A 16,874-nucleotide genomic window follows, 5' to 3' on the forward strand; every position below is an offset into this window, starting at 1 on the left:
ATTTGAGATTTAGTACCTAAAGGAAACGTCCACAGGAAATTAGAGTAATCATTTAGAAAAAAAACATTAGTGATGACCAGATTAAAACAAGTGATGTCTAAATATCACTCTGTAAAATATCAAAAGACATTAAAGTAACATTATTGGATGACACAAAAGGCAACTTAACATGTTTGCCAAAATTCATGAATCATAAATAGTTTTTGAATTCAAATGTTCAGAGACAATGAATTTATTCCTTCGAAAAGACTGCAAAACAGAAGAATTGGGATGACCATGATGATTAAGCCAGATACCAGAAGGTAAACTAGTAAAAGAAGTGAAATTGGGGATTGGAAAGAGGTCGCTAATGCTTTCATATCTCATAAGAGGGATCCCCGTCTTGAAATCAGTAATAGAGAAGCCAAAAGGGTAAAAGGAAATAGAAATTTTATTATTAGTAGTGAATTGTCGCATAAAAAATAAATTTTTTATTTATAATATGTGGCATGTGGAAACATGCTTAAGGTTTAGAGGTTTATGATGATTCGATGTAGGAAGGATTGTGTGACCAGAACTATGGTGGTGTGGGCTTGAGGACATTGACCCAAAATGTCGGCTTTCTTTGAAGGTCCTTTGGGATGAGTCCACTTAGATTTGGGATAAGGACAAGGAGCCACGCCCCAAGGAGGGGGAGTCCAACCACAAGGATTCCAAGGAAAAGATTGAGGTGGCTACATCCAAACCAGATTCCTTGAGAGTCAGTATAGAGCGGACCTAAAGGAAGGAAGGCAACAAGTTACTTTGACGAATCAAGGTGGCTACACCTTGAAAGGGTTAAGGCAAATTAGAGACTAGTTCTAATACCAAACGATGACTGCTGACAGGACCCAGAACAATTGTTTGAGTTACGGTTAGAGTGTGGTTATGAGGAGTGATCAGGGTTCCATGGGGTTGAAGTGTGCATCTTCCTAAACCAGATTCCTTGAGAGTCAACATAGAGCGAACCTAGAGGAAGGAGGCAAAGGGTTGCTCTGAAGAATCAGGGTGGCTACACCATGAAAGGGTTTAGACAAACTAGATACTAGTTGCAATACCAAACGATGACTGCTGACAGGAGTACTAACATTCGCCAACTGATTAGTAATTTGTTTGAGTTGCTAACAATATGCAGAAACATTCGAAAAGCCACCCATTCGAGTGGAAGAGAAATCCTGCTCAAAGTAACAACATGAGAATTCTTATTTTCCTAACAAATGGTAGCTAAACAATTCTAGGTAGCCATAGCCATGGAGCCTTTCTCCATGATAGCGACGAAAAGATCAAAAGAGATGGTAAAGTAGATCCATTGAAGTACGATGGTATCAAGAATGGTTCACTGTTCGTGATCAACATCAGTTGGAGCTGACGCCATGACAATAGTGAGAAAATAAAAAGAGATGGTAAAATGGATCCACTAAAGTACGATAGTATCAAGAGTGGTCCATTGTTCGTGATCAACATCAGTTGGAGTCAGATGGCCTTCCCAGGTTGAGGGATACTATGGTAAAGAACTTTGGTTGCCCGAGCACGAGTTTCAAAATGTTCAGCACACATAATGTAATGTCCCTATTGGAAATTACTTAATTTAAATAAATAATAACAAGATATTTAATACATAAAACCAAACATCAAAGTTTTATTAATCCCAAACACGGGAAAATTGAAATATTCTTCAACGCGCCATAATTCAAATAAAACTAGCGTAATAATGTTGTTATAAGTTCCAAAATCCGACATGATAACACAACACAAAATAAAATCCCTAGCTCAAAAGTCCCCAAGTTAGCCCTCTCTCCATCGCTATGCGTCAACAACATCACCTGGAATATCATCTGCTCCCGTGTGTTAAGTCACACGATCATCGCCAAACACAAACAAAAAGGGTGAACTCATAATAATTAACACATAAGTCAATAAAATCAATGTACACCCAACTATTTTATTCTAGTTAGTTCTTGGCCAAGACCTTAATACCCCAAGGCAATTCAACCTTCAATTCACTTAAATAATTGACTATGGACTCAGGATATATGATGCTCCCATGAACCTGCCCGCTAGTGGTCCTGTCTCTACGAACCTCTTCGCTCGTAGTCTTGCTTCTACGAACCTCCCCGCTCGTAGTCCAATTCTACAGACCTTTCTGCTCGTAGTTTAACACATGTGATCCACTAGCTACGAACCTCCCCGCTCACAGCATCTCTCAAGTGTGATCCTCACACGAGAATATCAAGATATGAACCTCCCTGCTCATATCATCATGTGTTCACAACCATCCATGAACCTACTCTCTCATGGCACAACATCTCTTGATCCAAGTCTCGCATCACTACGTACAAACAACACACGCAAACCACTGCCTACAGCACTATCGCCTGGCGCTGCCTAAGCACCGCTAGGCGAAAATCCTGTCTAAACCGCCTGGTGGGACATCATCATCACCAGGCGCCAAGTCGCTTCCAGACCCACTATTTTAGGGCTATCGTCTGGCGGATCACACCTTGCCGCTAGGCGCCACGTGTTGCAGGGACACCCATACTCGTCCTATCGCTTGGTGGACACTCGTAGGCCATAAACGCTACACCAGTAGCGACATTTTGTTGGTTTTTAGCACCCAAACAAATTATCCTACACTCTCAAAATGCCTCCTAAGGTATCAACATACTCTCATTCTCAATGTCAAACTCTTGGTAATCTGCCACCCTCATATGGTTCAAGTGCCTATAATTCATAATTACCAATTCCCCTATTCAAGACCTATGGTTTACCAAGTTCTCTATCATTGCATAATAACTCAATCAAGCTTATGAAAATAACCACCAATTCAGTATCTTAAAATCAGACAACCTATTTCTACTACACCGTAATGGTACCAAAACTTTTCACTCAACTACCTTCCAATTAATATGTACGAATTCACAAAATTTCTCACTTTAAGACACCCACATTTTCAGACCTCTTCTATTCACTTACTCTATATCTTTTTCTCCTTGCCTCCAACACCTTAAACCACCAAGGTAGTCTCTATATTATGTACAACCTCAATTTTTTCCTCATTATTAGCACACCATCCTATTCCATTCATTGGCTTTGTCACAATTAACTCTCTGTCCATTTACTCCAATAGTACAAGTATAATTCCATTCCAATTCAACTCTTAAAACCTCAATCCCAACCACCCAATTAAATTCCTAGAATCTCACTGTCCACCATTCCGCAAAATTGCCAGCATTGTAATCCCGCACTGCCATTGCCTAGCGGCCAATAAGATGCCGCCAGGCGGCACATCAGTGTTTGGGGAAAAACTCATGTTTCCTGCACCTATAACCCTATAGTCTAACCTTTACTCTAGTAATCTCCAAACGCACCAATATTGCATAATTTCTCAATTTCCTCATACTCAAACAGTTTGTATCATCATAATTCCCAATCCAATCATAATTTATACTTATCTCCAAGAAGTTAGGTTCATTCAATAATGGTAACATGAACTCTTTCATGTTTACCAACCCCAATTAAATTCGCAATTAGCATAGTGGTAGCAATAATGTAATTTTCAAGCATTTACATGGACATAGCAATTTGATTGGGAATTCACCACACACAATTTTACAAAAACAAAAAGGAAACAGAAACCCCTGCGTGTCACCTGGTGGGTCCACCTTACCGCCAAGCGGTTCATACCAGAACCAAGAAAACTGGCCAGACAGGATGAGTCGCTTGGCGGCACGTTCATCACCGATAGGCGATTTATGGGCAGAAACTCGGAAACCTTTGAGAATCAGCGAGAACAAGAAGAATTTTCATACATTCAATCATGGCATAATACAATACATCAAATACGAGTAAAAACATGTAAAAACATCTCCCCTTACTTGGAATCCTTACTCCAATTGAGTTTCTCACTCTTCTTTCACAAACCTTCTTTCCTTTGCTTCTAATAACCACAATAACCTCCTCCTCTTTGATTTCTCCACGCACCCAAAACTTCTCCACTCTCATACCAAATTCCTCTGCACTTTTCCAACTATTTCCTTTCAATCCCCCTTTTTCACTTCTATTTTAATTAAATTAATAAAAAACGAAAATAATTATTGTAAGGTTTATTGGCCATCAATCCTCGTTAACTTGATGGTTTTACAGACCTTATAGCTGCTCACTCTGACGGCTAGGGTTTGCTGACCCTTGTCATTCATGCCAAAAAGAAATTTGACCAAAAAAGAAGCTTAATTCATTCTTAGCAAGGTTTGAACACACAACCATTCAATTACAAAGCAAATGCATAACCAATTCAACCAATACATGTTTCATAATAATTCCTATGATTTTAGGATTACATTATCACTACTCACGTTCAAACATAACATTAAAATAATACACTTATTAAAATAAAATACAATTGGCATACACAGGACTCAAACCCAAGTCCTCTCAACACAACCAAGTACTCTCAACCATTTGAACTAGTACTTTTCCACATTATAACAATCCACATTAAATGCCATAAAGGCTACTACTACTCGTATTTATTAAATAATTATTTATTTAACTATTTAAATTTCTTGGGTCTTACATTTCTCCCACCTTAAAAGATTTTCGTCCTCAAAAATTGAACTTACTAGGAAACAAGTGCGGATATGATTGCTTCATGTGATCCTCCATCTCCTAAGTCATCTCCTGTGTAGCCTCATCCCAGAGAACTTTAACCGTCCGAATCTCCTTTCCTCGCAACTTCTTCACTTGGGAGTCTAGTATCCTCACCGGTCCTGTGTTCATTGTCAAGTCCTCCCTAATCTGAATGTCATTTGATTCCAGCACAGGTGAAGGGCTTGCTATGTATTTCCTCAACTAAGAAACATGAAATACATTGTGCAAGTTCGCCAAGTGCGGTGGCAGGACAATCTCATACACTACGGTGCCGATCCTCCTTAAAATTTGATAAGGCCCTACAAATCTCGGAGTCAACTTCCTTGATTTGATAGTCCTTCCAATACTATCAGTCGACGTGACTCTAAGAAACACATGATCCCCTACTTCAAATTCCAAAGGCCACCTCCTCCTATTTGTGTAGGACTTTTGTCTGCTCTGAGTTGCTCTCATTCAGTCATGGATCGCCTTGACCTTATCAGAGGTCTATGGTAAAAACTCTAGACCTAGTAGAAGTGATTCACCATCCTGATTCCAACATAGTGGTGTCCTACATCGTCGCCCATACAAGGCCTCATATGGTGCCATACTAATACTGGAATGATAATTGTTGTTGTAAGTGAATTCCACTAAAGGAAGCATTTCACTCCAACTTCCCATATGATCCAACACACAAGCTTGCAACAGATCCTGCAATGACTGGATCATCCTCTCAGATTGGCCATTCGTCTGAGGATGATATGCGAAACTCATCCACAACTAGGTTCCCAACGCTGCCTGTAAAGATTACCAAAAGCGAGAAGTGAATCACGGATCCTTGTCCGACACTATACTAGTTGGCACCCCGTGCAGTCTGACTACTTCTCTAATGTATAACTCAACCAGCTTGTCCATCGACAACTTCTGATTTATTGCCAAGAAATGAGCATACTTGGTCAACATGTCCACAAGCACCCAGATTGAATCATGCCCCTTAGAAGATCTCGACAAATGAGTCACGAAATCCATGGCGATTCTTTCCCATTTCCACTGCGAAATGTCTAGTGGTTGTAGTGTACCACTTGGTCTCTAGTGTTCAATTTTAGCCTTTTGACACACCAAGAATGATGTTACAAAGTCAGCGACATCAGTTTTCATTCTATTCCACCATAATAACTATTTCAGGTCCTTATACATCTTAGTCATACCCGAATGTATGCTAAGACGACTTTTGTGACCCTCTTCTAGAATCTGCTTCCTCAAACTCCAATTTTCGGGTACACATACTCTATCTCGAAACCGCAGAATGCCCTTTGATCCCATCCTGAAATCTTTCCCCTTTTTTATACCCAGCCAACTTACAAACTACTACAACTCAACATCATTCTTCTGCTCATCTCGGATCATTCTCAAGATGTCGTTGCTCAGCGTCAGTACACTGCACCGGATAGAATCCTCTCCCAGTTGTATACCTAGATTCATCTCCCTAAGTTTCTCAATCAACTTCAGCTCTTTCACCATTAGTGCTGACATATGCATCCTCTTCCGACTCAAGGCCTCTACTACCACATTCGCTTTACTTGGATGGTAAAGTAACTCAAAATGATAATCCTTGAGATAGTCCATCCATCACCTTTGTCTCATATTCAGCTCCTAATCAAAAAAGTATTTTAGGCTTTTGTGATCACTAAAAACTTGGAACTGGGAGCCATACAAGTAATGTCTATATGTCTTAAGAGCGAACACTATAATAGCCAATTCTAAATCATGGGTGGGGTAGTTCTTTTCATGAACTTTAAATTGCCTAGAAGCATACGCCACTAGTCTTTTCTCCTACATCAGCACACACCCCAAACCCTAATAGGATGTGTCGCAATACACCTCAAACTTGTTGCTTGTGTCTTGGATAACTAGTATCGGAGCCGTAGTTAATCTCTTCTTCATCTCCTCAAAGCACTCTTCACATTTCTCTATCCAAGAGAAGGGTTGGTCTTTTCTAGTGAGTTGTGTCAAAGGACTCACCATTTTAGAGAACCCTTCCACAAACCTCCTATAATACTCGATCAATCCCAAGAAACTTCGTACTTCAGTCACAGTCCGCGGTTGTTCCCATTTCAACATTGCCTCAATCTTGATCGGGTTCTACCACAATACCGTTTGCAGATATAACATTCCCCAGAAACTGTACCTCTTTCAGCCAGAATTCACATTTTGACAACTTGCCATAAAGTTGATGCTCCCTGAGTACTGGCAATATAACTCTCAGATGGTCAGCATGGTCCTCCATATTCTTAGAGTAGATGAGAATGTCATCTATGAAAATCATAACAAACTAGTCCATTAGTCACCGTAAATGGAATTACTACGTACTTGTAATGTCCATATCTCGATCTGAACGCTGTCTTCTGATCGTCCTCCAGTTTGACTAAGATCTGATGGTATCTAGACATCAAGTCAATTTTGGAAAACACACCTGCCCTCTCAACTGATCTAGCAAATCATCAATCCTCGGCAGTGGATACTTATTCTTTATCATGATTTTATTCAGCTGCCGATAATCTACACATAGCTGAGAACTCTCATCATTCTTCTTTACTAGTAACACATGAGCTCCCCATGGCGATGCACTAGGTTTGATGAACTTCTTTTCTAACAAATCCTCAATTTACTTTTTTAATTCTGCTAGTTCAATCGGTGCCATTCTATAAGGAGTTGCCGATGTAAGACCAACTAAATTGAAATAATTAAATAAGTGATAATTAATAAATGCGGGTGGTAGAAGCCTTAATAGCATTTAATTCTAAATGGTATGACGTGGAAAAGTACTAGCTCAAATGGTTGAGAGTACTTTATTATGTGAGAGGACTTGGGTTCGAGTCCTATGTATACCATTTGTGTAATATTTAATTTTTATTGTTTTAGTAACGTGCAGGTGCGTGATAAGTAAGAATATAGTAAATGAATTATGTTAGTTGGCATGAAATATGAATTGGTTGAATGGTTTGGCATAAATTTAGCATTGCATGGTTGTGAGTTCAAGCCTTGGGAAGACCAAAACTTAACTTTATCTTTTTGTTTTGCTAATATTAGATTGGATAGAATGGAAAGGGTTAAAGGAAAACCCTAATTGTTCTGGCAGCCAAGGGGGGGGGGGTTGTAAAACAACCACAAAAGAGACAATGAATGGCAATTAACCATCAATTAACTGGAAATTTCGTTTTGTATTTTTGAACTGATTTTTAAGCACCGTTTAAAAGGAAAGAGTGGAGTATAGGGAGAGGTTTTGGCAAGGCTGGAACTATAGCATAAACAAAGAACGAAAGGAGAGTCTGGGTGAGTGTTGGGTGAGGTTTTTGGGTTTGAATTGGCGGAAGAGCAAGAAGGATTGGCAAACAAAGAGGAAGTAGCAAATTTATCAATTTGAGCAAGGAAACCAGGTTAGGGGAGTTCCTTTTGATTGGTTTAATTGCTACTGTACGTAATCGTGAATTGTTAAAGTGTTTGGTATTGCGTGTTGTTAGTTTCATCTGAATTCAGTCGGGTTTCTGGAATTTTCCAGAAACCGCCTGGCGGTCATGCATGCGCCACTAGGCGACACAAGCTGTAGACCCAGTTTCTGGGTTTTTCTTCACGAACTGCCTGGCGGCAGAGGATGAACCGCCAAGCGGCGCAGGCATGATTACGGGACTTTTTCGCTGTTTTGAGTATTTTGTGGTAATTGTGATTTCGTTGTGATGATCTCATACTTGAATGCAAGTTTTGATGATTATCGTTGGATGTGTAGTTATGGTTATGTTGAATGCATGAATTCTATATGAATTAAGGGTTAGGGTTTATGTTGGGGACTTGATGGAGTTCAGTTTGATTGATGACTATGGTAAATATTAATGTATGCGTGATGGATTGCTGAATTCGAGAATGAAAAGGGGAATTTCGGATTATGTTAGCGTTGGTGAGTAAGCATTGAATTGGTAAATTTATGGACATGTGGGGATATATATATATATATATATATATATATATATATATATATATATATATATATATATATATATATATATATATATATATATATATATATATGAATAATGTTTAAATGAGTGCATTGATCTTTGTATGATGGGTATAATGGAGTCACTGCAACATGATAGTGTGTTCGGGAATTGGGGTGCTTGGTCATGCTTGGGTACAGAGATCATCTTCAATTGTAAATTGTAAATGGGACATTATATTATGTAATTTGATGACTATGGGAATTCGGTCAAAAGGGTAAAATTGATGAGCATGAAATAGAATATGGTATTTAATTGTTGAAAATTCTGGTTAGATGTGTGAAATTGATATTTGGGTTGGTTTGGATTGCATGTACAATATGTGAGTCATCTAAGGTATGAGATACATTGCAAATTATTGTTGCTTGAATTTTGTGAAAATTGGTAATCTAGTTTTAGAATCATACCTAAAATGCCATAATTGTACTATAATTTGATGGATTGAGTGCTTTGTGATTTAGTATAGAATTGTGACTGGAGTGCAATAATTGTACTACAAGTTTGTATATGGTGTGATCTAGACCCTTTGGGGATTTGTTAAAGTGCCAAGAAACCAGTAGCATTACACTACTGGTATGGCGCCTGGCGGCGTGGGCGAGCCGCCAGGCGGACGGGACACAAACCTATGATAGTGGTCACAGTGCGAGTAGGGCGCCTAGCGGTAGGGTGAGTTCCGCCAGGCGGAATCGTGCAGCAGAAACACTGATGGTTCGGTGGCGCCTGGCGGTAGTGCGTGTGACCGCTAGGCGGGGACGGTGCAGTGATGATTCTACAGGTGGGTGGTGCCTGCTAGTGTGTGATGCCCGCCAGGCAGGCTGGAGCTAAATTCCGCCTAACGGCGTGTGATGTGCGCTAGGCGATTTTGGTCCAGTGATGGTGCACGAGGAAGCTCTCTACACTGCTTTAGGGGATGTTCATGATGCGATGCTTTGGCTGGGGGCCGAATTACGAGTGCATCTTGTATTGGGGTAACACGTGACCACTCTAGGCTGTAGCCTGGTGGTTTAGGAAGTCCAGTGGAGTGTGCGGATTGTGGCTCATACGACGAAATTTCGGATGATTACCCTCTTCAATGGATTCTGATAGAGATTTGGTAGTCTGGAAACAACTACAAACTTAGGTTTGTTTTGGGGAACTCCACTTGGTGTCACGGTGAGATGCTGTGGCAAAGTTATTCCCACGTGTGGACTATTAGGTGGTGGCTGTAGTCGGAGGGGCGAGTAGACACTCGTACAGAAAAGATCAATCATTGATCTCACCTAAAGGGTATAAAGATAATAGACATCTAAAGGCAAGTGTTGGAAATGAAGGAGTAAAAGAAAAAGGGGGAAATGTACTAACCTGTGTTTAAATATGTTGATGTTGTATTTAATATTATATTGTTTGGTTTTATTTAAATGAGCTCACCCTATCTGTGTGTGTGGCGATGATCATGTAACTTGTTACATGGGAGCAGATGTTGATGCAGGTGAGCAGACAGATGCATAGAGATGGAGTGGGGATCTCTCAGGGATTTTATCACTAGTTATTTTTGTTGAACTATGGTTTTATTGTAATAATTTTATAGACAATTTTATTTGTAATACGTATTGATGCGACTTATTTTATCTGTGTTGCCGCGTTGAACTTAAGATTTTAAATGTTTCCCGTGGTTTTGGGAAATTGATGATTAATAAATGAGGTTGTTTATCAAAAAATTATTTATTTATTTTTTTGTTGATTTTAATAAGTAATTTCCGGCTAGGACGTTACAGCCGACACTAGACTCGCTCCAAGGATTAGATCAACAGAGAAATCTATGTCCCTACTTGGTGGTAATTCGGATATTTCATTTGGAAACACGTCGACATACTCATCCACCACTGGTATACTTCTGATTTGCTCTTCTGTGCTTTTCTTTTCAGTATGAGCCACTACTACGAAACAAGTAGCTCCCTCTTTCATTCCTCTTATGGCCTTTTGTGTCAACACCAACCATATCCCTTATGTTTCTAGAAATACTACTTTGCGCCATCCACAATCAATTACAACATGGTTGATAGACAGCCAGTCCATTCCCAATATTGCATCCAGTCCCTCTAGAGGCAAGCATACAAGATTCACCTTGAATTTTCAGCCCTCTACTTCCATTGAGCATCCAACACATGCATAATTTGTTGAAACATGTCTGAATGCTGGTGTTGTGACCATTAACTCACATCCCAAGTCACGAGTCCATAATCCCAGTTTCTTCACGTAGTCATGAGATATAAAGGAGTGTGTAGCTCCTAAGTCAAACAATACTAACACACTGTTACCAAGCAATAAATAGTAGTCTAGGATAAGATTACCTGACCGGGTGGCTTCTATGTTGGTCATGGTAAATACCAGGCCCGTTGCTCTAAGCCTCTCTGTAGCAGGTAACTGAGATCGTGATCCAGGAGTGGCCTTCTTATTAGGACACTTGTTAGCAAAATGCCCCAGCTGATCACAAGCATAGCACTTGCGATTGATACCACTGCCTCCTTCACTGCCCGCCGGCTTAGTACAGTCCCTCCTCAGGTGCTCTCCTCCACAATTATAACACTAGTTATAACACCGTAACTTCTGTGAGGCTGATTGGGTCGACTGTAGGGCTTCTTCTGTTGCCAGCCCATCAAACCACTCTTTTGGGGTCGACTGACCCGGCTAGGTACCATCTCTAGTTGCTCGACACTCTTGGCTTGCTCCGCCAAGACAGGAAACTCCCTAACCCTCAAGGGCACAATGAACCGATGTAACTCATGTTTCAGGCCACCTTTAAATTTCCTGCAGTGCCATTCATCTGTGACCACCTATGAGTAGAACCTCGCCAGATACTCGAATTGGTCCACATATGCCTGTACCGACATGTTCCTTTGCTGTAGAGTGAGAAACTCAGCTTCGCGCTCATGTTTATCGTTGTCTGGGAAGTACTTCTCCAAGAACCTTTTCATGAAATTTACCTAAGTCACCTCCTCATCTCGGGTCTGCATCTGTTGTTGCATCCCCATCCACCAATACTCTGCGTCGGTCACCAACAAGAAGGTGGCAAAGGTAAGTTTCTACGCTTTCGTGCAGCCAATCACCATGAAAATCTTCTCACATTCTCGTAGCCACGCGTCTGCCTCATTTAGGGTGGCCTTGCCGGTGAATTTTGATGGCTTATGTCGCATGAAGTCTTCCATCGTCACAGGTCGGATTTGTGGAATCATGGCCCTTGGCTACGCTGCAACAGGCTACATCGCGTCGACCATCTTATGAATTGCATGTGCAATTTCATCAGCTCCAACGTTATTTCTACGCCTCATGTTAGTCATAGCCTGCGCACGCCACATATTTCAGTTGTTCACATTTAAATAGCTCAAGTTATGACTTTACAATCAAATCTTAACAATCAATAACACAAAATAGTTTCGCAAACGAAACACGATAAGCTCACTCCCCAACTTCCCCAAAAATCTTTAAAATTTTTGCTCTGATACCAAATGTAAAGTCCCTACTGGAAATTACTTAATTTAAATAAATAATAACAAGATATTTATATAAAATGTTATTAAAAGACATTCAAATCACTTAGAACTCTCGTAGTTTTAGGTTACAATATCAAAGCAAATGAAAAAAAAATGACATTAATAAAGAGCAAAATGTTTCTTCAGACAAACATTTGCAACAATCACATGGAAACTAATTGATCTTACTTTGGAATTGTATCAATCAACTTTCAAGAGCTTCTCTGAAAAAATACTGTTTGTGAACCATTCTCCAGTAATCTGCAAGGTATATTCCATTCACAGTCCCAATTAAAATATACAAAATCTCAAGAACTTAAGTTAAGAAAAATCCAACAACCTTTGTCTAGAAATATAATGATTAAAGAGCAAATCAAATGAAAAAAACTGGGGAGCGAAACAATAAACGTAGGTTGTGTAAATCATTACAAGTTTATAACAGATACAACGTTGGTAGCTTAAAAATAGTTTTCCAAACCTTCCTTATCATTCCATTGTGTTGCAGCATAGTGGTTCAAAGGACTCTCAAAGATAGGCTCTTTCATTAGAAAGTAAATTGCTCAAACAAGCATAAAAAGATGAATGCAAAGCTCAAAACATATCAATATCAAGACCAGACCTTCCAATAAACATTGAATATATAGAAGAATAATGCTCTAATCATAAGCTGAAGAACACTTGTCATGTAGAAACACACAAGTAGGACAATTATTAGCCCAAACATAATGTGTGATGGATGGAACACTTCGTGCAAATTGATGCAATGGAAATCAAGATTTCATCTATAAATATACTTGGCATTCATATTAATGGCAGAGCAAAACCCAATTAAACACAAATAATGAATACATGAAGGATGTCCAAACAAATGTTGCCAAACTGGTTAATGTTTGGATGAAAACACATTGTCTCAAACTTCACTTGTAGGGCTTAAAAGGGTAGTCCAGGGGGAAAACATAAAGAGAGTTTATAAGATAAACCCTCATACAAAGTTCCTTTTCCACCTTTAACTGTACCAATCCATGTAAAAATATTCTCACCATTAGGGAAAGCCGATACTCCAAGATCGCTTCCACTCATTTGCAGGAAAAGTAATTTTTAGCATTTCATAGTTTTAGTGGCTGTGACAGAAAAATAACAAATTCTAATAACTGGAAAAGGAAAGCATATATTACACCTTTGTTTCTTATATATCAGTTGATATCCCAATAGAGTTAATTTACACAATTTACCACCCTAATATAGATGTTGATTTAAAACAGTACATGAATAAATAAACACATGCTTCGTGGAGTAAAACTTTTCAATTCTTCAAAATAAACCGCCATGCTTTCTTTGATTCATAAAATAAAATTGTTCCATTAAACCGTTAACTGGACAAAAATAGAATAAAAATGATCATAGTTTTCTAAATGATTCTTGCGAATTCAACTTTCTATATCAACATTTATTCTACAATCATGAAATGGTCCATAGCAATAGTATCAACAATAATCATATTTTTTTCAACTTTCTATATCAACATTTATTCTATTGTTGTTTTATAGAAAAGTAGTTTATATCAATTTGTGCAAACCAGAGCTTATCAATTGGAGTCAGGGAAAAAATTTAAAATTTTAAGATACCTGATGATAGACCCTTGGAGCCGTTACAGAAGAAAAAGGATCTCTAAAGTTCCACCAATAATGAAAGCACCTCCACTTGCACCTACTGCAACTTTTAGCTTCCCATTCTGCATGGACATAGTAAGAAATCATTGCAAAAGAACAATGAGTACCTTAACTAATAATAATGAAACATTTCAAAACCACATAGATGATAATGTGGAAAAAGATAGCCAAATTTAAGAGTCAAGGATTTGATACCTTGAGGGCAATAGTTGGTGTCATGGATGATAGTGGCCACTTTCCTAGCACAATGAAATTGGCAGGAGCTGGCGGTGGAACATCCTTGGAAACATTTCTAGGCATGAAAAAATCATCCATCTCATTGTTCAATACTATTCCAGTACTTGGTGAAAGGATCTTTGAACCAAAATATGCATTTACAATAGTAGTCATGGAAATGGCATTTCTCTCAAGATCTATACACATAAATGACTTGTACCATGATCATGAATTTGATTCCACCTACCAAGACAATTAAGTGAAACTTAGAATTCTATATCGCCACTAGGGATGTCAACGGGGCGGGTAGGGTACGGGTAGTAGCTCCCCCGTACCCTACCCGCTGGATAAATATTTGCCCCGTACCCGTACCCATATCCGTCGGGTATCCGTTATGCGGGTACCCGTCTATTTTTTTCATATCCGCGGGTATCCACGGGTACCCGCGGGTATTTACAAAAATATTTTAAAAAATAAATATTTAACCATAATTAGTGCTTAGATCAATAAGTTCATCCCCTTTCTCCGATTGATTATTAAAAAACAAACAAATAAAAAATTACTACCAATTTATATTGTAGTTTATTTTTGAATAAAATATTAAAGAAATTACTAACTTCATCAATGTCCACCTCTTGCAACATTGTATAAAGTTTCATGGTTGTCCAATTTTAATCTAGAAAAACCTTAAAACATAAGAAGTTCAGTAAAAATTTCTAACAATCACTTAATTAAAATATCTAAGTAAAAGTGTTAATTTCATTACCTTCCATGTTGGTCCATAACCAGTCTTAGAGACACATCAATGTCTCCACAATATATGGAAGTAATTTACTCATTTGTGGGGTAAGAATCTGACCACCATTATTGAATGAAGATTCATAATATTTTTTACTAATATATATATATATATATATATATATATATATATATATATATATATATATATATATATATATATATATATATATATATATATATATAAGAGTAATGTTTAGCGGGTACGGGTATCCACGGGTACGGATACTATGATACCCGTACCCGCCCTGTTAACATGCGGGTATCAAAAATGTCCATACCCACGGGTAGCGAGTATCCATTTTTAATATCCATTTCCTACCTGTTGCGGGTTTTATCCACGGATACCCGCGGGTACGGATTTTTTTGACATCCCTAATCGCCACAAATAAATTTAGTTAGAATATTAATTTAGACCTTGTTTATTTGGATTATATATATTCAATTTAGTGACCACACATACAAGCATTTTCAACCTCATTTTCACATAGTGGAACCAAATAATATGACAACAATCATCGTTCCACATCATATTTTCAATGGAATGTTTCACATCCTAAAAAACTAAAATCACTTACATGATCCAAGAGAACAAAATATGTATTGAGCTTACAACTCTAATCCGTGCCACAAGCCTTATTGCCTCATCCACCACACACTCGGTGACACCAAATATATAATATTGAAACTTATAATAAAAAACAACATACAAATTGATACGGAGAAAATATAACTACTGAGTGATTGATGAATTACAAACATTGAAAACATAATTATAACACAATAAATCATCATTATTCCCAATCAAAATTCCATATTGTTCATAAAGGATATACCTTTGACCAGCTGTATGGATTGAGATGTAGTAGGGAAGAACCCTTTTGTCACATGACCCAGTAAACAACATAATAGATTGGCTCAGAGAACAAAAATATTAAAATAAAACTAAGAAAATGGAGAAATAATAAAAGTTAAACCTTTTTCGTCTTTTTGCATGAGAACTTCATCTTGATCTTCAAAAACATTCCATCTTCTCTTCAAAAACCACGAAACTTACCCAACTCATCAACCATAACCACGAATAATCCAAAAGAAACGTCATTGGGGGTGAAGACTAATGAGGCTCCTCCGTCGCGGTACTCGCCGGAAAAGCTTTCCAATCGACGTTCCACTGATTGAATCTCGCGGAGAGCGAGGGAAACGCAATGGAAATACTCGAAGATGAAGATTATGCTTGATTCGCTATGGTTTCTCACTGGTTTGGGGCAACCCGAGTAGGTAAGGACCTAACCTAGGGTTTAGGGTGAGCTGACGAATGTGGGAATGATCTCTACTGGAATATCTCATTCATCAAAGCTGAGTTTTACAAAGAGTGGCCTGCCTTTTATAGGTGAAGGCAGCCAGACACAACACAAATGGTGAACACCGTCTAACAACAACCTAACGGTGAAAGAGGGAAATGGTTTTGCTAACTGACCCTAACAGAAGGAAGGGAAGTGGACCAACGACCAATTTCCGTGTACAATGAAAAGGGAAAAAAACGTGAATGAAAACCCTAATGCAAGACGTGTTTCAAGTGAAGGGGAAGAAGAGAAGGCTTTCTCTCATGGTGAACCCTAGCAGACACTAGGACGCGAGGCTGAACACTGAATGCCCTTGATGGGTGTTGGTTGGTTACGCGAATGTATAGATGAATTGGGCTCGGGCCCAATTAAGGAGTAAGGTGCTGGATGTCATTTTGCAGCTTGGAGGTGTGCGGAAGAAAGTATCACTTCCGTGAAATGATGGGCTGCAGAAACGGATGGCATAAACGACGTGAAGCAAGCAATGGCAAGAAACCCTAATGGCGCTCCAACGCAACATAGAGGTGGAAAAGGTTGATCAACGAAAAGAAAGGAAAAAGCTGGGTCGTGCATGTGGTTGATCCGTGTAATGCAACGTGATTGGGCTGAGTAAAGACAAAGCCTTAATAGCCAGCTTCCGTA

General features: G+C 38.8%; 1 protein-coding gene across 7 annotated transcripts; it reads right to left on the minus strand.

Annotated features, from left to right (window-relative positions):
- Window positions 1–1,628: 1,628 nt before the first annotated feature.
- LOC114179850 (uncharacterized) lies at window positions 1,629–16,825 on the minus strand. 7 transcript variants are annotated; one of them, XR_014993390.1, is made up of 7 exons: window positions 15,867–16,812; window positions 15,726–15,767; window positions 14,071–14,167; window positions 13,831–13,937; window positions 12,395–12,466; window positions 11,027–12,016; window positions 1,629–1,853 (listed from the first exon to the last, which is right to left on the minus strand). XR_014993390.1 is itself a non-coding variant. In XM_028066330.2 (6 exons), the coding sequence occupies exons 1-5, from the start codon at window positions 15,912–15,914 to the stop codon at window positions 12,407–12,409; spliced, it is 354 nt and encodes a 117-aa protein (XP_027922131.1). In that variant the 5' UTR covers window positions 15,915–16,820; the 3' UTR covers window positions 1,629–1,853; window positions 12,395–12,406. The 7 variants fall into 7 exon arrangements, 3 of the variants coding, with proteins under 3 accessions (XP_027922131.1, XP_085526731.1, XP_085526732.1); XR_014993391.1 differs by lacking the exon at window positions 15,726–15,767 and having other exon boundaries at window positions 14,071–14,334; window positions 15,867–16,814; XR_014993392.1 differs by lacking the exon at window positions 15,726–15,767 and having other exon boundaries at window positions 14,071–14,229; window positions 15,867–16,813.
- Between the last annotated feature and the right edge of the window lie 49 nt (window positions 16,826–16,874).

The sequence above is a fragment of the Vigna unguiculata genome, chromosome 3, assembly GCF_037176805.1.
Source record: "Vigna unguiculata cultivar grain cowpea cultivar isolate G323 ecotype 2 chromosome 3, ASM3717680v1, whole genome shotgun sequence".
Lineage (NCBI taxonomy): Eukaryota > Viridiplantae > Streptophyta > Magnoliopsida > Fabales > Fabaceae > Vigna > Vigna unguiculata.

Bases quoted from the DNA above. Each gene is read 5' to 3' on its own strand.
- LOC114179850 (XM_028066330.2), bottom strand. From the start codon at position 15,914: ATGTTTTTGAAGATCAAGATGAAGTTCTCATGCAAAAAGACGAAAAAG. The intron at 13,938-14,070 runs GTATCAAATCCT...ATGTCCATGCAG, and splicing joins CACCAACTATTGCCCTCAAG to AATGGGAAGCTAAAAGTTGC. The intron at 12,467-13,830 runs GTATCTTAAAAT...TATACCTTGCAG, and splicing joins CTCCAAGGGTCTATCATCAG to ATTACTGGAGAATGGTTCAC.